The sequence below is a fragment of the Triticum dicoccoides genome, chromosome 1B, assembly GCF_002162155.2.
Source record: "Triticum dicoccoides isolate Atlit2015 ecotype Zavitan chromosome 1B, WEW_v2.0, whole genome shotgun sequence".
Classification (NCBI taxonomy): domain Eukaryota; kingdom Viridiplantae; phylum Streptophyta; class Magnoliopsida; order Poales; family Poaceae; genus Triticum; species Triticum dicoccoides.
In genome coordinates, this window is record NC_041381.1 from 646201992 (window position 1) to 646223139 (window position 21148).

General features: G+C 43.4%; 1 protein-coding gene and 1 pseudogene across 3 annotated transcripts; one reads left to right on the forward strand and one right to left on the reverse strand.

The window, feature by feature from the left end:
• Nucleotides 1–5274: 5274 nt before the first annotated feature.
• Nucleotides 5275–5759, reverse strand: LOC119350776 (annotated as a pseudogene).
• Nucleotides 5760–8204: 2445 nt separating this feature from the next.
• LOC119349343 lies at nucleotides 8205–16508 on the forward strand. Of its 3 annotated transcripts, XM_037617353.1 has the most exons (14): nucleotides 8205–9631; nucleotides 10528–10567; nucleotides 10674–10735; nucleotides 11168–11259; nucleotides 11510–11577; nucleotides 11658–11765; nucleotides 11851–13268; nucleotides 14162–14201; nucleotides 14301–14362; nucleotides 15014–15105; nucleotides 15349–15416; nucleotides 15497–15604; nucleotides 15711–15960; nucleotides 16033–16508. In XM_037617353.1, the coding sequence occupies exons 1-14, from the start codon at nucleotides 8383–8385 to the stop codon at nucleotides 16216–16218; spliced, it is 3843 nt and encodes a 1280-aa protein (XP_037473250.1). In that variant the 5' UTR covers nucleotides 8205–8382; the 3' UTR covers nucleotides 16219–16508. The 3 variants fall into 3 exon arrangements, 2 of the variants coding, with proteins under 2 accessions (XP_037473250.1, XP_037473249.1); XM_037617352.1 differs by having other exon boundaries at nucleotides 15711–16508; XR_005169381.1 differs by lacking the exons at nucleotides 15349–15416; nucleotides 16033–16508 and having other exon boundaries at nucleotides 15711–15852.
• Nucleotides 16509–21148: the final 4640 nt, after the last annotated feature.

A 21148-nucleotide genomic window follows, 5' to 3' on the forward strand; every position in this document is an offset into this window, starting at 1 on the left:
GGCCCGCAAAAGCGATTTTGCGCGAACTGCAAACGCGTTTTGCTGGCCGGCGGGATCCGGGGTCTGCTAGAGTTGCTCTAAGGTGACCCGATATCATATACGGATAAACATTCTTTATGTTGCCATTTCTTTTGTTCTATGTAAGAAAAGAATTTACATTCTGATGTTTGTGGCATTTAAAAAATCAATGCATGCAAAATTTTAAAAATTGCATAAACATTATAAAAACATGTCGTGTAATTAGAAACACGTATGTTGCATTCTAAATTTTCAGGCATTTCAGAAAAAGTTTGTGACATTAAAAAAAGTATACAATCGACAAAAATGTTCATGTAGTTAGAAAGAAATCCGTACCATCCAAAAAAACTCACTCACCATTGAAATGGCAAAGTTTGATAAATTCTTTCAGACAAATCAGCAAAATTTGTTTGAATTCGAATATTTATAAATTATAAAATCTACATAAAAGGAAATATAGGCAGACGAATGTAGTAAATTCTTTTGGAAAAATCAATGATTTTTTTTTCTAAATTTGAATAATTTTAAATTTATGAATACAGATAAAAGGAAATATAGTGCATAATGAATGTACATAAATTTTTGAGTAATTTTGAATTTAAAAATCTAGATAAAAGAAAATATAGTGCAGTGTGAACATGCGTAAATTCTTTCGGACAAATCAATGAAGTTTTGTATGAATTCCAAAATTTAAAATTTGAAAATTTAGATAAATTAAAATATAGATCAGAATGAAGGTATGTAAATTTTTCGGACAAATCAACGATTGTTTTGAATGGATTGAAAAAATCCGCCCACCCTTGTTTAAAAAGTAAACTTGTCTCATGTAAGGCATCAACCGTCATCTTGTCTGGTGGTTACCCTGGCTCTTCTTCTATTCGTTTATAGAAAGCATCTTTTTTTAGAATTATAAAATGCATCTTTGGTTGCTAAAAAGAGTGCATCTTTAATATGTATTTTTATCCTGGTATCTATAATCTATAATACCTAAATAGTTCATCCCCACTAACCTATTTCTCTTGACATGCAGCCTATCCACATCAGCAAGCAACATGCAGCCATCCACCTCAGCTAATCTGCCACGTCATTAAGTTTTTTTTCCTATCTTCTCAGCCATTCCACGTTTTTTCTGCAGACTACATAGGATTCCACAGCGGCCGCACGCTACTACCTTCCGCAACGCATCGCTTCGCTGGTGTATTTTTATGCCGGTTCGTTTCTTTTGCTCGTGGCTATGCCCTGGTCACCGAAGCGACGAGTCATTTACTACTATTCAGCCTTCTGTAACAGACGAGCAGTCGAGTATCGATTCGTATTACCATCACCTCTCCATCACATCTTTAACTGATCCTCCTATTTTAATCGGCATCTAACACGGCTGTTTGGATATACAGGTCCCTTCGAGCTCCGGTGCGCACAACCTCATCACAACACGCATGGATGGCGCCGCTGCACGCCTGCAGCCTGCTGCGCGTCGCCGGCACCCACAACGCCTCCCAGTTGCTTGGCATCGGTTTCGCCTGACCACGGAGCAGCGCCTGGACAGCGCCAGCTCTCCTCGGTGCCACGCATCGGTTTCATCCGGCCATCCACTTCCGACGGCCAGCATCAGCTTCGGCCGGGAGCGGATGCCCTCCACACCCACCCCGCGCCCGTCACATCTCCTCCATGGATCTTGCTGCTACTCGTCGTACAGCCCCTCCTTCGTTTGCTTGAGCGTGGAGCCCAACGAGTCGTTCAGCGTGCCTTGCAGTGGCAGGGTAAGAATAGTTGTTCTTTATTCTCGGGCTCTGCTTGACTCATAAAGTACTTGAATTAGTTTCACCCACATAGGTAACTTGACCTTGCATATACAGTGTGGTGTAGATATAAAATCTACCTGAGTGATTCACGGCTGGTCTCACTGCTCCCCACAGCAAGAGACTAAGGTGAGGTTATTCTGTTAAAACTGATTAAAATTGTATACCTGATTTCATGCTCACATTCTTACAAGTAAGAAACCGTTGATTTGGGATCCATCTCGACGGCCCATAAGATAAATCATCTCACCCTACCAAGATTAAATACCCCGTGCCATTATATTGTTCTTCCATACTGAACTGATTTTGCCTACATTTGTGCATTTGTAGTTTTATCTGTTCCACGCTTTCCATGGCAGCCTCTATTCCCAGAACGTTTGTAGTTTCTAGACATATTTTTTATTCTGCAAATCATTTTTTTGTTAATGTTTCTACAGCAGGAACATGCATTTTCAACTAATTATTTTGGTATCTCTAAAGCTTTAGTACCCATCCTGCTTACTGAATGGCTTCAAATCCAAACAAGCTTTGAAGCCCTGGATCCAAACCAGCCACACAATTTGTCGTTTCTGTATTAAGCATTTGATAGCTCAGATGATGCTATCTTCTATTTTTAATTACTAATGTGTTCTGAACATATTTCGGAATAATCAGAATACATTGATTTTGCAGGTTACTTTTGTCTAGATCACGGGGTAAAAAAGCTTTTGTATGGATTAATTCTCTTCCAATCATTCTCATGTTTACTGTTGTGAGTTACTTCCACATATATGCACACCCGAGAGTGTTGACAAGTATAGGTCGGAACAGTTGAAGGAAGATGATACAAAAATAGTTGAAGGAAGGTCAGCCTATTTTTCCATCCAATTCTCATTAGTCTTCCAAAATATTACTACGAAACAAGATACATATTGTTTGAAAGTTGCCAAAATTCCATTGGATAAACATTAGGGCTCATCACTTCTTATGTTTGCTAACCTCTATCTTAAATATTTTTCCTTGTGAGTTTTATATTTTTATCTATGATGAACTTTGGTGGTTGTGCTCTCGACTGCGAATTTCCCTATCTATAGAAGTAAGAACATACCCTCCTTTAATTATCCTTAAAAATTGTCTATGATTCCGATGATTTGCTTCCATTTTACACTTTTAATGTAATTATGTTCAGCTTTGCGGAATCAGTAAGATTTACTACACCATTCTCTCTTCATTGTTATGTTTGTTCGGTCTACATACATGTTGTTTTGTAACAAGTTATCCTGACTTGCCAAACCATGACTATTACAGACTTGAAATATTAACTAAGTAGAATATTAAATGCATAATATGGTTATGGACTGTCATGTTCAATTATTGACCAAAAGTACATCACCGTGGTAAGTTTAAAAGCTTTCTCCCTTGACTGGTCTTGCCTTATTAAGTCAAAATTGTATCACCATTTTATTTCATCATGAAACTTATTTTTCATGCTAATTGTTGTACAACATTGCCTTCACTAGCTGTAGCAGGCTTTACTTTTTAAATGCAGAAATTATGGTACAAATTGAATTGGCATGTTCTGTTCTGAGTCTCATCAACTCTTACACACTATTTTTTTTTTCACATTTCAAGTGCCAACACTCTGTTTCTATTAATGGAGGTGATTGTTTGTTGTGTTTGCCCAATGAAGATAAACAATGAGCTACGATGTGGGCAACTAAGAAGAATCATTACCACCTTTGAAGCAAATCTCCAATGCCAAATTATTTATATTTCATTTGTCTAACATGTCCCATGCTACACTTACCGCAACAACGTGCGGAGTATCATCTAGTATATCTTAGTAGTTCACTATTGGGCATGAAGCATTGTCAGGTGTGGTGGTCAGGACACCCGCACTAGTGCATCAGGCCACCGGGTCTAACTCTAACCCGTCCTATTTTTTTATTTGAGAAAAATTCACTGTAGGTCCATGTACTTGAGCTGGCTAACACTTAAGTACCACTACTTCAAAATACCCGAAATACAGTCTATGTACTTGTGAAGGGGGTTCACTTTGGTCCGTATATACGAATTGAGCTACGTATTTGCTGACTTGGCCGAGTCAACCGTTGATAGCTGTGCTTTGACCGCCACTTGTGCAGCACCTTCTCCTCCCAGGTAACCCCCGCCCGCCCGCCCCTCTCTCACGTGCCGTTCCTCCGCACGGCCCCGCATTCCCCTGCTCCGCCTCGGCAGCTCCGTCCGCGTGCCCCCGCCCGACGACGCCAACCCCTACGGGAGGAGCGTCCACGAGCGCGCCGTCCTCGCCCACCGCCTCCTCGCCCTCCCCGCCCTCCCCGCCGGCGCTCTGCTCCTCTCGGTGTGGATGGCGGTCGGCCGCGCCGAGGCCGCCGCGCTCGCCGCGGGCGCCAAGGCCGAGGGTCTGGCGTCCGTCGCGGGCCGGAGGCGCCGGGCGGCGCTGCGCGCGACGCTCCTCCTCGCCGTCGCCCTCTGCGCCGCCTCCTGCCTCTTCGCCTTCGCCGCCTCCCACTACAGCCTCCGGTACACGTCCGGCTGCTCCGTGGACCTGGCGACGGGGATCCTCGTCCCCGCGCAGGTGCTGGCGTTCGTGAGCATGGCTACTCTGCACTGCAACTTTGCGTGGGCCGCCGTGTCCAACAACTAGATGATCCATCAGCCAGCCAACCAGCCGGTGTAGCTACCGTCGTCGTCGATCGTGTTCGTGTTAGGGTGAAGTGTGTGTGTGCGCGCGTTGTATCCGAACTGAATTGGCGTGCCCGCACGTCTGAAGGTCCATGATGTAACTTAGGGAGTGCGTGCATGGGAAGAAGAAGCACTGTATGTGCCGATGGCTGGTTGGGTTCTCGATTTCGATGGTTTAGTCGTCATGATTCATGGTGTTCTACCTGTTTCCCCGTTGCTGCTGTATTTGCGTGCCTTCGTTCGCTTCTCTCGCTCGATTCGAATCCAGTTCACTCCGGCGACTCCGCTCACGCATAAAGAATTAAAGATCATTCACATGCAGAGGCCGGGCCAAGGGACCAGTTTACTCTCCGCGCCTAGCTTCACACTTTGCTGCACGCCTAGGCCTAGCCTTCCACTGCGAGCCGAATTTTGGTTGAGATCAACTGAAAGTGAAAGGTCTAGAGTAAGAGTAGGATTGCCATTTTTGCGAATCGAACGGTAACCTTCCTCGCCTGATCTGAACTCTTGTGAATCAGAGAGAAATCTTCAGCTTCATTTTTGAAATAAATAAATACTGATTACACCACATCGTTCTCCATTGGAAATTTTGCAAGTTACTATTATATTTGTTGCACATTACAAATTTTACTGTCCGGAAAGATGATAATTTTTCTTCCGGAGGTAGAAGAAGGCCTGGTGCTACTTGCTCATTTTGCCCCGTGGTTTAAGCTATGCCACAAGATATTAAACGCCAGCACCATCACGTCGTCGAGCTCGCAGCCCGCGTCGGTCAGCGGCGACCTCTCGCCGGCCCAGAGGACGAACGCCTTGTCGCAGCGCGCCGGCGTGTCACGAACGTCCCCCAGCAAGGTGGTCGCCTCCGACTCCGTCAGCCTGTCCTCGTCCGCCCGCGGCGAAGTCCTTGGTGGCGCGCCCCAGCCGGCGCACGGTCCAGGCGTAATCCTTGGCGCACTCGTCCAGGGCCAGCCGCCGCCGGGGCGACGTCTCGGCGGCCTGCAGCCGGGCGATGCGGTCGCCGGTGTCCTTGGCGGTCACCATGGCCATCCTCAACGCGATGACGGCCAGGCCGAGCTCGTCGGCCGTCGCGCTCGCCGGGTCCGCCCCCAGCGTCTTGACGCAGAAGTCGTAGTCCTGCGCCCCGCCGGTGCCGACGAGGCTGCACGTGTCCTCCAGCGTGCTCGCCCTCACCGTGTGCGCGTGCTGCGCGAGGAGCAGCAGGACGAGGGCGGAGGAGAGAGCTTGGAGAGGAGCCATGGTCGTCGTCTCATTTGTTTCTCTGGGATTACCTGGGAGAGGGGCGGAGCAGGGGAATGCGGGGCCGTGCGGAGGAACGGCGCGTGAGAGAGGGGCGGGCGGGCGGGGGTTACCTGGGAGGAGAAGGAGCATTTGCAAAAAAAACCTCCAGCCATCTACTATTAACGCACAAGTGGACAGGTGCTGCACAAGTGGCGGTCAAAGCACAACTGTCAACGGTTGACTCGGCCAAGTCAGCAAATGCGTAGCTCAATTCGTATATACGGACCAAAGTGAACCCCTGCGCAAGTACATGGACTGTATTTCGGGTTTTTTGAAGTAGTGGTACTTAAGTGTCAGCCAGCTCAAGTTTTGTGACCTATAGTAAATTTTTCTCTTTTTATTTACACAGTACATTGATGAGTGGAACCCAGCGAAACGACAGTTAAAAAAAAAATCCAAGGGTCTTCCTAAAAAAAATCACATGCACCGCTATCTGACAGCGGGCCCTTGCCATGTTGGTGTGACATGCAGGCAGCCGATACGTCCATGTACGTGAAATGTGATCGTATTTGCACATCCACACAAGTTTGATGATTAGAATCACGTATTTTACAAGTTTGTGCACCAAATTAATTATCGTGCGCAAGTTCTAAGACCTTCGGTGTATTTATCTCTGTCGTGATTATGATGAGACGATATGATTTGTGTTGGATGATACGATGAGACTATTATATGTATGATATGATGAGCATATTGCATGTTTATGATATGATTAGAATATTGTATAAAAACTAGAAAAAAGCACCGCAAATACGTAGCAGAAAAAATATATGAAAAATATAGCAGTAGCGTTCTTATATGGATGGACGAACGCTACTGCCAAGCTACCTAGCAGCTCACCGCGCTACTACTAGGCTTTTCCCTAGTAGCGAGTTGCTAACACGACCATATTATGTTGTAGCCATGTTAACAATTCATTAAATTTGTTTGTTTTTTATGTGTATTTCTTTATGATTCAAGGGGGTCACGGCCGGTCCTGATATTTTGGGGGCCCAGGGCGAAATTGCAACCCGGGGCCCCTACTATAAAGATCAAAATAATAATCTCATTTTTTAGATTCATTCCTTTATCTAACTTATTATTGTCTATTGTTCCAAAATAAAATGAAAATTATAAATAGTGTATTCCTTTACTTAATTAGACAAATCAAATACCTGATAGAGGGTAAACATCAAGATGAAAGGTTTTGCTACGGGAGTCTGAGTGGCTTTATTATATAACCATGTGTTGGATTGAAGTTATGTGTGTATAGCTGAGACCTTCTTCCAATTTTTAAGTTAAATTTGCAGTCATATGATTTGGAGAGAGAATGCAAGGAACGACAATCGAACACATAGCAGGCAACTTTTTTAATAGATAAGACGATTGGTGTTGTGTCGACAAAGTCCAGATTGCAGTAAGATTTAGAGCAACGGACACACGAAATTAAAATTTTGTACTGCATCATATGCGAGACCTTCTAAGGTCTGACTGCTGCTGCGCCATATGAACATGACCAACTAGAAAGAGGTTAGGGATGACCTTATAAGTGGGGTGGCTTCGTCTTGCACATGAGAGGCATCTCACGAACGAAGGATAACACAACGGGACCGGGGACCTGGAGGAAGACTAGCCGGCCGCATGAGGAGAGCGATCTACATCAGCGTCGAGACTCGCGATCGGGGCCCTCGGGAATAGGATCGTCGCGAAGCGGCGAACTCGCGATGGGAAGAAGGAAAACATGGATTTCTTCATGCGTGTGCGTCTAGGTCGATGCCTCCTCATGGTCTGGGCCATGGGCTCCTTGCGAACCCTGGAGGGGGCCCCTAGATTTCGGGGGCCCTGGGCGGCCGCCCCCCTGCCACACCCCCTCGAGGCCGGCCCTGAAGGGGGTTTTAAGTTCTGATCAACACACATTTCTGTTTCCTGTCCGCTTTGATTCGGTCCGTGTCCGTTTCTAGAAGTATCTATTTTTGCATTCATTTCCGATGTTTTTTGTATTTATTTCTTCTTTGCAAAATATATATAAAAACAAATGTGGTAGCACCTACTTCTATCTCCGTTTTCATCCCTAACTGATATACACCGGCAATACACGAGATACATATAGAAATTTGCGAATCTCGATGCAGATCAATGGCCACAATTTGTGCTTGCCCTAAATCCTCTCCCACGGTGAAGGAGTTTTTTTTTTTTGGAAGGAGTTTTGTGACCCACGTGTTTTTTGTGACCGACGTGTAAAAACGAAAGTTGTCGCTCGTTTATGGGCCAGCCCATGTGCTAGAGCTGCAGGCGACGCGGCGGACACCCCCTAAAATGGGCCTCATAGAGACGCTCCTAGAACCTCCAACCCTAAATCCTGATCTCCCTTTGCTACTCTCGACGGACACCGGAGTGCTACAACATCTCAACCCGCCGCCGCCCCCCACCCCCCACCCCCAACAATCGGAGTGCATCTACCCAAAATCCGGCGGCCTCCACCGATGAACCAGCCGTCGCGCCTCCCGAGTTCCCCAAGTCGCGCCGCCACCAACCTGCAATTCGGCGTTTAGATAGAAGAGCGACCTAATTCCCAAATCCCGACCCCAATATATCCAGATCCATGGCGCTCTCTACTGTATTGTTCCACCCCATCAACCTGATGGAGCCATACGCTGCCGGCTCCACCTCCCGACGCTCCGGCTCTCCCGACTGGGTCTTACTCCACAGGTCGGCGCGTTTCTCCGACCTCCAGAACTCAACCACCGTCAAGTCCAAGACGAGGGATGGCCAGGCCGTCGAGGTGTCCTTCTGGCTCGTCCATCCGCCGGGTGTCTCCTACTTCTCCGTCCACTGCCCCTGCCTGAATGAGGATGACTTCGCCAGCGAGCCCTGCGTCATCTGCGCGGAGGCGGCCCTCGTTCTCTTCCGCGTAACCCTCAACATCCCTGGTAATTGGACGTCCACCCACCACTTTGTCTACAGAGCCGGCCCCGGGGAGCCAGCACTGCACCTGCTTCCGGACCCCAATCCCAACTTTGCAGTGTCTTCAGCTGCAGCCCTGGAATTTGGTCTCTTGCCGTTCCACGACGAGCACTATGCCGTGGTATTCCTAAATCGGCACTTTACCAAATATGGGACTTGGCATTTTGTTGTCGACCTCTTCTCGTCCAAGGATCAGGCGTGGAGCACTAAGCTGGCCTTTCTGGGGTTATTATCGGATTCTGTGTTAGAGCTTTTGGCCTCCCACGTGTCCTGCAAGCAGATCGTGGTTGGGAGCAGCTCACTGGGTTGGGTTGATCTTTTGCGTGGTATTCTTCTTCTTCGCAACCCGTCCGATAAATATCCTATGATCGAATACATCTCATTTCCTGTGTCAAGGCCTTGCATCACAGTCAATGAAGGATACACTGCCCAACGTTTTCGCGATGTTGCCTGCTGCCATAATTTGATCAAGTTTGTCGACATCGAATTTCATGACCGTGGGTGCAGCAGAGATAAAGGTTGGAAAGCCTCCACATGGAACATGAACATTTTCTGGAACGAATGGCGCCCACGCCTCACAGTTGAAGTTGCTGATATCTTGGTTCACCCAAGTTATGATGCTTTATTGCCTGAGCTGCGGGACCACGAGACACAAAAAGTGGATCTGAGGAAACTGATTACACATACCCCCACCCTGAGCATGTATGAAGATGATTTTCTCTACATTACGTGCAAAGTGAATGATGAAGACCACAAGGCCTGGGTCATCGCAGTGGACATGAAGCTTGAGGCTGTGGTAGCAGTGGCCCCGTTTCCTGCTAAACAAGGCAACCTCATGCCAGTGTACTATCCATGCGCGTTTCCCAAGCACCTCAACATAACCCCTGGTGATTCTTCCTTCTTTTGCCTCGCATTATTTATCTTTTGCACTCTTGGTTGAAATTTTTCGTTTTCATTACTTTTTAGCTGTTCGTTAGACTTTGAAAATTAATAACTTGGGTAAAAGAAACTGAGCTCGCTCTTTTGGTGAGCTCTGCTGGTGGGCAACTCACCCACCCGGCTTCAACCCCGGCGGCCACAGTGTAGAGTTGTTTCGTGCAGCTGGGTGCCCAGCCCCTTTTTGTCCTTTGATTTAAAGTCGGGCTCAAAGACACTATTTTTCAAGAAAACTTCATACATGTTGATGCGTTATAAGCAGGCACGAGGCAGCAGTCCATGCTCAAAAAGCGTGCTGCCAGTAATCAACTATGAATAAACTCATCTTTAAAGGCCTCACACCTGTAGGTAGACGGCATGTGCCATCATAAACACACAACCACCAGTTCTGTACCCTCCATGAGTCTTAACTCTCCTTGTGGTTTGGTGGAGATACACTAAGCTGAATCATGAGGTGGATTCCTAATATTTTGTGGAACGATCACACCCGAGAATTGAGGTGGTGATGAACAAAAAATTCCTTTAACCAAACAAAAAATACAACGCTAATTCAAATTCACTCATCAAAGCTAACTGAAGTATCCAGTATTCAAACACACAAGTTTGTCCTCGTCAAATGCTTTTGCACAATGAAACACCAAAATCTTAGTGGCTTATAGTGTGTTGATGAAATTCGGAACAAGAAGGGACCAAATTTTATCCCCCCAAGGCTCTACCCCATAGAAGTCAGTTCATGTTTGTTTGTGTGTTTATGATTGGACTACGATCCTATCTTAAGAAGTTATCCGAGTATTTTTTTCCTGAACTTTTCTTTATAACTTTTCCTTTATCCAAATTATTATTGCAGGGCTTGATGTGGCCAATCCAGTGCGCAAGTATTTCAAGGGGTAATTCATATATTGCTAGATTTACCTGTTCCAGGATTTGTTACTTCGTATTTACATGACATCTTGTTGATTTTTACTGCTGCTGCTGTTGGATGCCTATTGTCAGGATGGATGCAGCGAAATGTGCTCTGGAAATTCTGTGGACTCAAGACTGGCTCAGGGAACTTGGTAATGGATGTCCACTTCTTGAGATACTAGCTTCCTATTAGCTTTGGTGTAATATATCATATGTGCAAATGCGGATGTGCAGCCAGCATTGACCAATTGCATGTTTGGTCTCTGGAACCTATAATTAATTTCCTGACCACCATATGAAAAATGTCTCCTGACTTTACTCTGCTGTAAGGCCCTAAACACCTGATCAAGGCAAGGATAATACTATATTGGATAATTATGTGGTTTCTCCCTTAAATTTTGTGATCTGTCCTTTCTCGGTGTGAATGTTAAGCATGTACAGTCCTTGAGGTATTATTAAAGCACTCTTATTTTTTAGCTGCCGCTGATGTGTATGAACTTACAAATTGATTGTCATGATCAGAGGTTTTTGTTGACACTGATACAGCATTCTTCTGAGATTCACGTCTTTATGGTCCATTGCAGATGAATGGTTGGAATTTGAGGGGTCATGTTACACCGATTGCATATTACTAGACTGTTGCCCAGTATCATCTCTACGTTTCAATATTCAATCAGTAAGTTACTGTTCTAGTTTCCAGACTTTCACGATATGAGTGCATCATGTTCTATTTGCTAAACTTTTGTCATCAAATTTGCCTTGTTTTGTTTCTTTTAGAAGTTGTTGGGCTTTGCTTCCTCGAGCTTTGAATTGTTTCTCTTCAAACCATGAACAAAGCCATCCATGGATACCATATTTAATTTCCATAATTCATTAGCTGGATCCCAAATTATGAACTTACCTGAATCAAACAATTCTTAATGCAGGTAGTAGAATATGCTTCTTGTAATGGTCGAGGCAAAGCTGCCTCCGAAGCTGTGAATGTTTGCTTACGGTATATACATGAAAGACTTATGCAATTGTCTCTGGAATTAACCTAGCTCTATTTTTGACTACAATTCTGTTGTTTCCTAGAGCTTTGGAAGATTTCAATTTCCAACTGCGCAAGTCACCGAGTGATCCAGTATTATCCGCTGAAGCCTTGAGGAGCAAAATCAGTACCACCCTTGGAGCTTTAAACACGTACTTGCAGATAAAACCCTTTCTTTACTTACATTTAAAAATTAAGTCATGTAGCTATTCTTATTACCTTTTCCGTCTTTTCCAGTGTCTTGCAAATTGCGCCACATACAATGATGGCGAGAAGAAGGAAGCTTCCAGATGCCTGCCACCAAAGAAAAGGAAAACAAACAATTGAACATTGTGAGAAGCCAGGCGATAACAGTGACTACAGACATGGCTTTCCTGATGATGACCTGCTTGTGTCGACCTCAACATCCAGATCCATGCCGCTCTCTACTGTATCGTTCAGTCCCATCAACCTGATGGAGCCGTATGCTGCCGGCTCCACCGCCCAACGCTCTGGCTCTCCAAACTGGGTCTTACTCCACTGGTCAGCATGTATTTCTGACCTCCAGAACAAAACCACTGTCAAGTCCAAGACGAGGGATGGCCAGGCTATTGAGGTGTCCTTCTGGCTCGTCGAGCCGCCGGGTGTCTCCTACTTCTCTGTCCACTGCCCAGGCCTGAAAGAGGATGACTTTGTGGAAGAACCCTACGTCATCTGTGCGGAGGCCGCCCTTGTTCTCTTCTGCGTGACCTTCAACATCCCAGGCGATTTGACGTCCACCCACCATTTCGTCTACAGAGCAGGCCCCGGGGAGCCAGCACTGCACCTGCTCCCGGACCACAATGCTCCAGCATACGAAGCCCAGCAATTTGGCCTCTTACCCTGCGGCGGCACTAACAACGAGCACTATGCTGTGGTCTTCCTACGTTGGAACAAGACTATTGGGGATCATATGTTTGATGTCCATGTCTTCTCGTCCCAGACACAGGCATGGAGTAGCAAGGTGGCATTGCTGTCTTTATCAGAGTCTGAGAACAAATTTTTTTGTAGGCATGATACCTGCAAGCAGATCACGATTGGGAGCTCACTGGGCTGGGTTGATCTCTTGCGTGGTATTCTTGTAGTTCACAAAGTGTTTGATGAATATCCTGTGATCAAATACATCCCATTTCCTGAGTCAAGGCCTTTCTCCCGAGACAAGGAAGAATCTGACGCTCCTCAATATTTTCGAGATGTGGCCTGCTGCAATAATATGATCAAGTTTGTCCACATAGAATCTCATGACCCTTGCTGCACTGGAAATAAAGATTGGAAAGCCACCACATGGAATAGGAAGCTTTCTTGGGGATATTGGCGTCAGCGATTCACAGTTAAAGTTGATGATATCTCCGTCGACCAAAGTTATTCTGCTTTATTGCCTGAGCTGTGGGACAGCGAAACAGGAAAGTTAGATCTGAAGAAACTAAATTTCTACACCCCCACCCTCAGCATGTGCGATGATGATTTTCTTTACGTCATGTCCAAGGTGAATGATGAAGACGACAAGGCCTGGGTCATCACAGTTGATATGAAACATGAGGTTGTGCAAGCAGTGGCCCCATTTTCTGCTGGAGACATGGACTTCCTCCCAATGTACTGTCCATGCTCTTTCCCCAAGTACCTCAACATGACCCCAGGTGATCCTCCCTTCTTTCCTGTCGTGTAATCTACTAAGCAATGTTATCTTTTGACTCTTATTTGTCTGTTGGTCATGTGTGTTTAGGAGAGTGCTTCGCTATTGGTAGTATTGACATTAAACGTTTAGTTATTCGTCAACTTTGAACGTTAGATAGGGTGCATGTGTTGATTCATAGATGTTGATGCATTAGAAGCAGGCTTGAGGCTGCCGCCATGCTAAAAAAATGTGCTCCCAGTAATCAAGCATGGACAAATCTATCAAGGCCTCACTCCTGTAGGCAGACAGCATTTACCACGGACACACAGCCACCTGTTCTGTACCCTCCATGACTATGTTTCTTGTTGTGCTTAGGTGCAAATATGCAGAGTTGAGTCGAGATCGATTCATGATACTTCTGGGATTTTCTCAAATGTTGTGCTTTATAATAATTTATTTAGGTGGTGATGAGCCATCTACTTCATTTCATTTCTTTTACCAAACAGAAAAAATGCCATGGTTCCCTTGGAAAAAAGAACGAAAAAACATGGAATCGTTGATGCTAATTCGAGAATTCACACATCGAAGCTAATTAAGATTTCAAAATCCGGAAACGCAAGTTTGTCTTCAAGTGGCTTTTGCACAACAAAGAAGGAACTTGTTGGCTCTGTTTTAAGCCTCAAGTGTCCTCAAAATGTCGTATAACGAGATCCACACATTATTTATCAGCAGTCAGCCCTGAGGCTTCCCGTGCGGTGATGAGGCAAGAAAGGGAACAACTTTTATTGCTGTTCTGCCTGTGTTTTGTGCCATGATCCTCTGGTCCTGAGTGGCTTCAGGCTGCACCCTTGAGAATTATATGGTTTCCTTCCTGATATTTGGCTGGTAACTTTTTCTTTTTCCAAATTATTGCAGGGGCAGAGATAACCAATCTAGTGCACAAGTACTTTAAGAGGTAATGCATATGTTGCTACCCTTACCTGTTCTAGTATTTTTCTTATTTAAAATGACACCTTATTGACTTCTGCTGCTGCTATTTGATGCCTGTTGTCAGGATGGAGGCGGAGAAATGTACTGTGGAACTGCTGTGGACTCAAGATTGGCTCATGGAACTTGGTAGTGAATTAGTCCTCTTCTTGAGACATAGCTTTCTATTAGTCTTCTTCGTTGTAATATAGCACATCTGCAAGTGCATCCAACATTCAACAAGTGCATGTTTAGTGTCTTTAACTACAATTAATTTCAGGAACTGAGATGCAAATGTCTGCTCAGTTTACTCTGTTGTATGACCATAAACAATTATTCGAGTATAATATCTTCAAAAATTGTGTGTGGTTCCACCTTAAATTTTGTGATCTCTAACTTTGATGGTGGAAATGTTAAGCATGTACGATCCTTGAGGTTTTGTTAGTGTTATCATCATTTCCTTGAGGTTTTGTGAGTATTATAATCATCATTTGCTGTTGCCGATATATGATCATGTGAATTAAGGGTCAGTTCTTTCGGTAGCTTAAAAAATAAGCCACCTCCTCCCCAGCTTTTCTCATAAGACGCCTCTCTTATTTATCGGGGCTTCTAAACTAGTTATAGGATAGCTAATTTAGAAGTCTCAACAAATTTCAAGGGGCGGCTTATTTTTTTAAGCTAGGGAGAGGCAGCTTATTTTTTAAGCCGCCCAAAAGAACTGGCCCTAACTGTCATAACCAGAGGCTTTTGTTGACACAATGTGACATCCTTATGAGATTCACATCTTTTGGCCCATTGCAGATCAATGCTTGGAACTTGAAAGGTCAATTTACATGGATCACAGATCACTACAATGGTGTCCAGTGTCGTCTCTACATTTCAATATTCGAGCAGTAAGTTATATTCTGGTGTTGAGAGTTTCACGTCATGAGTGCATCCTGTTGCTTCGTCCTCAACTTTGCCTTGTGTTGTTTCTTCGTCATCAATCTTTTCTTCCTCAAGTTTCGAATTCATTCCCTTCAAACCATGCACACAGCTATTGATAGCGCATCTAATATTTCCTGTAATTCGTTTGCTCGGTCCAAATTACGAACACTCAAGCTACCTGAATTGTAAAAAAGAAAAACTTGATGCAGGTGGTAGAATATGCTTCCTCTATTGGTCAAGGCAAAGCTGCCTCCAGAGCTGTGGATGTTTGCTTACGGTATATACATGAGGATACTTGTCCAATTGTATGTTTAATCGACTTGGCTCTATTTGTGACTATGTTGTGTTGTTTTCTAGAGCTTTGGAAGATCTCAACTGCCTACTGCGTAAGCTGCCGAGTGATGCTTTACTATCTCCTGAAGCCATGAGGAACAACATCACTAACGCCCTTGAAGCTTTAGAGAAGTACTACCAATTTTGACAATATTAGAAAAGAAAAAAAAATCATGTACTTATACTGTCAAAATGAATCATTAGCTATCATTTTTAACTCTATTCCGATCTTTTTCAGTGTTTTGCAAATTGCGCCACCTCCAATGATGGCGGGAGGAACAATGATGGATGAAGCAATGACGCCTGCAAATGCCCCAAAGAGACCAAAACCAATATTTGAACGTGGCAAGAAGCCAGGCCATAAAACTGAGCACATGCAGCCTGGCGGCAAGTTATCCTATGGTCGTGGCAAGAAGGCAGGCCACAAAATTGAGCCCATGCAGCCTGGCTTTTCCGATGGCAAGCTATCCCGTGGTCGCGGCAAGAAGGCAGGCCACAAAATTGAGCCCATGCAGCCTGGCTTTTCCGATGGCAAGCTATCCCGTGGTCGCGGCAAGAAGGCAGGCCATGAGAAGGACAAATGTGATGATGACCAGCATCAAGCGGAACTTGACCGGCAACTGGAACTCAACCTCCATGGCTCTTGGGGTCCCTGGTTGAGTTCTTTGCCCCAAGATGTTTGGTTCATTTTGGCGATTGCTTTCAGTGCACTAGTACGTGCATGCTTGCGATATCTAAATTCGTAATCTTCATGCAAAGCCAAAGATATTCTAGGTGCTACTTCTTGCTTTATTGCATGTAAATATTTGGTTGTTGGTTTCCGTATGACGAGCCTGGTTTGTATTAAGCAGTGGGTGTTAGTTGAAGCCAAGTTCTGTAGCTCACTTTCTGTATTCCTGTTCGCGGGTGCTTGCTGTGTGAAGCGGCTCACTTGTGCAGCTCACTTTCTGAACTCTTGCTGTGTGAAGCGGCTCACTTGTGCAGCTCACTTTCTGAACTCGAGAATGAGAAAATGAAGTGTCTGAACTAAATCTGACGCATTCTGTAGTCAGTAACATCAGCACATTCCATATGACTAGAAGTACAAAACATATTAATTTTTTAAATTATTTGGAACTTCATATGTCGGCCATGACCACCTTTCACTATTGGGCAGATCATCATAAATCTGGAAATAACATGTCACTGATATCAGTCGCAAACAAACGATACTTGTAAGATACTCCCTCCGTTTGAAATTACTCGTCCAAAAAATGAATGTATCTAGATGTATTTTAGTTGTAGATACATTCATTTTTGTGACAAGTAATTTCGAACTGAGGGAGTACTAAATAAACGATAGTATGTACTCCCTCCGTTTCAAAATAGATGGCTCAAACTTTATACTGAAGTACGGAGGGAGTACCACAAGAATCTGCAGCGGAGGTACATGGTAATAGGAAGGAAGTGGTCCAATCTTCACATGATCGAGGAATGTATTTCGTTAGTACTCTGTAAAGAAAGACAAGAAGATATGTGTAAAGCATTGCATCAGAATAGAGACATCAAGACCTGGCACCAATTTTTATAGTACTTCATTCCAATAAGACATGGTCCGTGATATGCTAATAGAATTAAGAATTGATATATCTAGGTATAGTTATGAAACAATCACAACATTACCAACATAACTGATACTCCTCTGCAGCCAACTTTAGGCAACTTTTGCTTGTAGATTATTGGAAACTTATATTGATTCACATATGCTTAATTGCTTATAGATAGACAACACTCGATGGTCCTGCAGTCACATATGATACTTTACTTGATATATCAACGAGGCCAAATTTTCTACCCCGGGAGGGTAGTTACTAGGTGCCATCTACAATCCCTCGCTCTCGTGTGAGTTTGAGCTTTGAGAGTCGCATGTTTTGTGTATCTAAACTATACAACATTGTATCACTGCTGAACTAATACATATGCAGCTTGCACTAACCCATTTCCATGCATGCCAGCATTGAAAATGAATTCACAAAAAAGCGATTGCTGAATCTAGGCTGCATCGTCCATGTCCTAGACACAACAACACTTTTTGTGTGGCTTTATTAAGGTGTGAAATAAGTGTGGATGTAGACAGAGGAGAGGCGGAGGAGAGGCGGAGGCGGAGGGGACCGGGCGCTGGTAGGAGAGGCGGAGGGGAGGAGAGGCGGGCGAGAGGCAGAGGCGGCATTTATGACTAATGAATCACCTGTTGTATTCAGGTTCGAGACATTCCAGATGCTGAGCTCAAACCACCGGATCATGTCTTGTTTGTAAACTCAACCCAGTGACACATGTCAGTATTAGTCTGTAAGCGTTCGCATATCGGTCAAGTTTTGCTCAGGTGGACCCAAGGCTGAAAAGTATCAAAATATGTCGTGTCGTAGGTGTTACTTAGAAGGCGGTAGATCTTTTCAGAGGAGTTATAGTTCTCAATCGATTTGTGGAAGATGCTTAGCATTATTTTATACTAATAGATATGTGACCGTTCTTGACACTCACCCAGATGATCTATGCATACTTAAAATAGTGAAGAAGTCAGAAGTCAAGGTAATTTTCTTGTTAATGTCATTGTTACGAACATCGAGGGATCGACGCTAACCCCGAAAAGATCAAGGCAATTGAAAAGATGCGCCCACTGATACGTTTCCAACATATCTATAATTTTTTATTGTTCCATGCTATTATATTATCTGTTTAGAATGTTTTACATGCATTAATATGCTATGTTATATTATTTTTGGGACTAACCTATTAACCTAGAGTCTAGTGCCAATTTCTATTTTGCCCTTGTTTTTGAGTTTTACAAACAAAGATATCAAACAGAGTCCAAACGGAATAAAACTTTCGCGATGATTTTTCTTGGACCAGAAGACATCTAGAGGACTTGGAGAGGGGGCCAGAGGAGTCCCGAGGAGCCCACAAGCCCTCAGGCCACGCCCTAGGGTGGGGCGCCCCTATCTTGTGGACCTCTCGGGAGTCCCCCAACCCTAATCTTTGCACTATAAATTTCCAAATATTCCCAAACCATCGGAGGCATCCACCAAAATACTTTTCAGCCGCCGCAAGCCTCTGTTCCCGTGAGATCCCATCTTGGGGCCTTTTCCCGCACCTTGCCAGAGGGGGATTCGATCACGGAGGGCCTCTACATCAACCTTGTTGCCCTTCCGATGATGCGTGAGTAGTTTACCACAGACCTACGGGTCCATAGCTAGTAGCTAGATGTCTTCTTCTCTCCCTTTGATCTTCAATACAATGTTCTCCTCGATGTTCTTGGAGATATATTCGATGTATTTTAGATTTATGATAAAATTATCTATGAATATTATTTGAGTCTTCTCTGAACTCTTTTATGCATGATTAATATATCTTTGTACTTCTCTTCGAACTATCGGTTCGGTTTGGCCAACTAGATTGGTTTTTCTTGCAATGGGGAGGTGCTTAGTTTTGGGTTCAATCTTGCGGTGTCCTCGCCTAGTGACAGAAGGGGTAGCGAGGCACGTATTGTATTATTGCCATCAAGGATAAAAAGATGGGGTTTATATCATATTTCTTGAGTTTACCCCTCTATATCATGTTATCTTACTTAAGGCGTTACTCCGTTCTGATGAACTTAATACTCTAGACGCATGCTGGATAGCGGTCGGTGTGTGGAGTAATAGTAGTAGATGCAGACAGGAGTCGGTCTACTTGTCACAGACGTGATGCCTATATTCATGATCATTGCATTAGATGTCATAACTTTGCGCTTTTCTATCAATTGCTTAACAGTAATTTGTTTACCGTATGCTATCTTCAAGAGAAAAGCCTCTAGTGAAACCTAAGGCCCCCGGGTCTAATTTTCATCATATATTTTCAGATCTATAAACCAAAAAACTCAAAAATACCTTGCTGCAATTTATTTATATTTACTTTAGTTTGCATTTTTATTTATCTTTTATACCTATCTCTATTAGATCCCAGTCTTGTTCGACACCGTGAAGGGATTGACAACCCCTTTTTCGCGTTAAGTGCAAGTGTTTGTTAGTTTGTGCAGGTGCATAGATTGGAGACTTGCTTGTGCCTCCTACTGGATTGATACCTTGGTTCTTAACTGAGGGAAATACTTATCTCTACTTTGCTGCATCACCCTTTCATCTTCAAGGGAAAAATCAAAGCAAGCTCAAGAAGTAGCAGGAAGAATTCTTGGTGCCTTTGCCGGGGAGGTTCTACATCAAGCCTACCAAGTACCTATCATAAACTCTCATCTCTTGCACTACATTATTTTCCATTTGCCTCTCGTTTTCCTCTCCCTCACTTCTAAAATGTTCTCAGAAAAGTAAAAAAAATTGTTGCCTTCTTTCCATTTGCCTTTATGTCTTACTTGGTTTGTTTGCTTGTTCGCTCAGAATAATTGTGCATTTATTGAAAATCAGAAAGAAAAAAGTTTATGGATCCTCATCCAGTTTCTAATCTTTTTAAAATATCCATGAACCAATTTCTAGTGAGTTGAGTGCAATAGATTATCTTTATAAAGTTTTGCTTGAAATTCGTGAATCTGAAAATTATGATGAAGTGTTAAAAGAAGAAATTTACGAAGTGATTCACGATAGCTCTTTGAATGAAAAGCATGATTGCAATGATGTTATTATAAATTCTATTAATGACAATTGTGCTAATAGTATGCAAAACTCAAAGCTTGGGGATGCTAATTTTGCTATGTCCACTACTTATTGTAATGATCATGATTGAGGTGATTCTTCTTTTGATCTTGAAAATTTATTTAAGCCTCATGATGAATATGATATTGATAATAATGTTAGCAATAATACTGAAAGTGGGTTTGGAAGAGTGTCAACTTTACGAAATAATGATCACACTACTTTGGAGAATGATCAATCTTATGAATTTTTTGATAAAAAGTGGGCTTGGAGAGGTCATGACTTTATTTGATGATCCCACTATTTTGGAAGAGTGTCAACTTTGCACTCATTTGGATCATGTAGAGAATATGTTATGTGATAGCTATACTGTTGAATTTGATTATGATCCTACATGTAATTATTATGAGAGAGGAAAAATATGGTTGTAGAAATTTTCATGTTATTAAATTACCTCTCATTACGTTGAGATTGCTATTGTTTCTTTCTTCCTTGCATGTGCTAGTTTTTGCTTGTCTGATAAATCTTTAGCTTATAAAATTCCTATGCATAGGAAGTATGTTAGACTTAAACTTGTTTTTCACATGCTACATGATGCTCTCTTCGTGTTTCAATTGCTATATTTCATGTGAGCATCATCAAAATTATCAACGCCTAGCTAAAAGGCTTTAAAGAAAAGCGCTTGTTGGGAGACAACCCAGTATTTTTATTTTCTGTTTTTATGAGTATACACATTATTATCTCTGTAGTAATTGTGTTTTGGTGTTTTAATTAGTGTTTGAGCCAAGTAAGACCTTTGGGATGGTCTACGGTGATAGTTGATTTGATCTTGCTAAAAAACAGAAACTTTTGCGCTCATTGCCAGAATTTTTTAAAAAAAATCATAGATCTGAATTTTTTACACAAGATTGATATATGACTTTCCCAGGCTGTCCTAAGTTTTCAGAGTTTGGGAGTTACAAAAGTATAGAAATTTCCAAATTACTACAGATTGTTCTGTTTTTGACAGATTCTGTTT

Bases quoted from the DNA above. Each gene is read 5' to 3' on its own strand.
- LOC119349343 (XM_037617352.1), top strand. From the start codon at position 8,383: ATGGCGCTCTCTACTGTATTGTTCCACCCCATCAACCTGATGGAGCCA. The intron at 10,568-10,673 runs GTAATTCATATA...GCCTATTGTCAG, and splicing joins GTGCGCAAGTATTTCAAGGG to GATGGATGCAGCGAAATGTG. The intron at 15,106-15,348 runs GTAAGTTATATT...AACTTGATGCAG, and splicing joins TACATTTCAATATTCGAGCA to GTGGTAGAATATGCTTCCTC.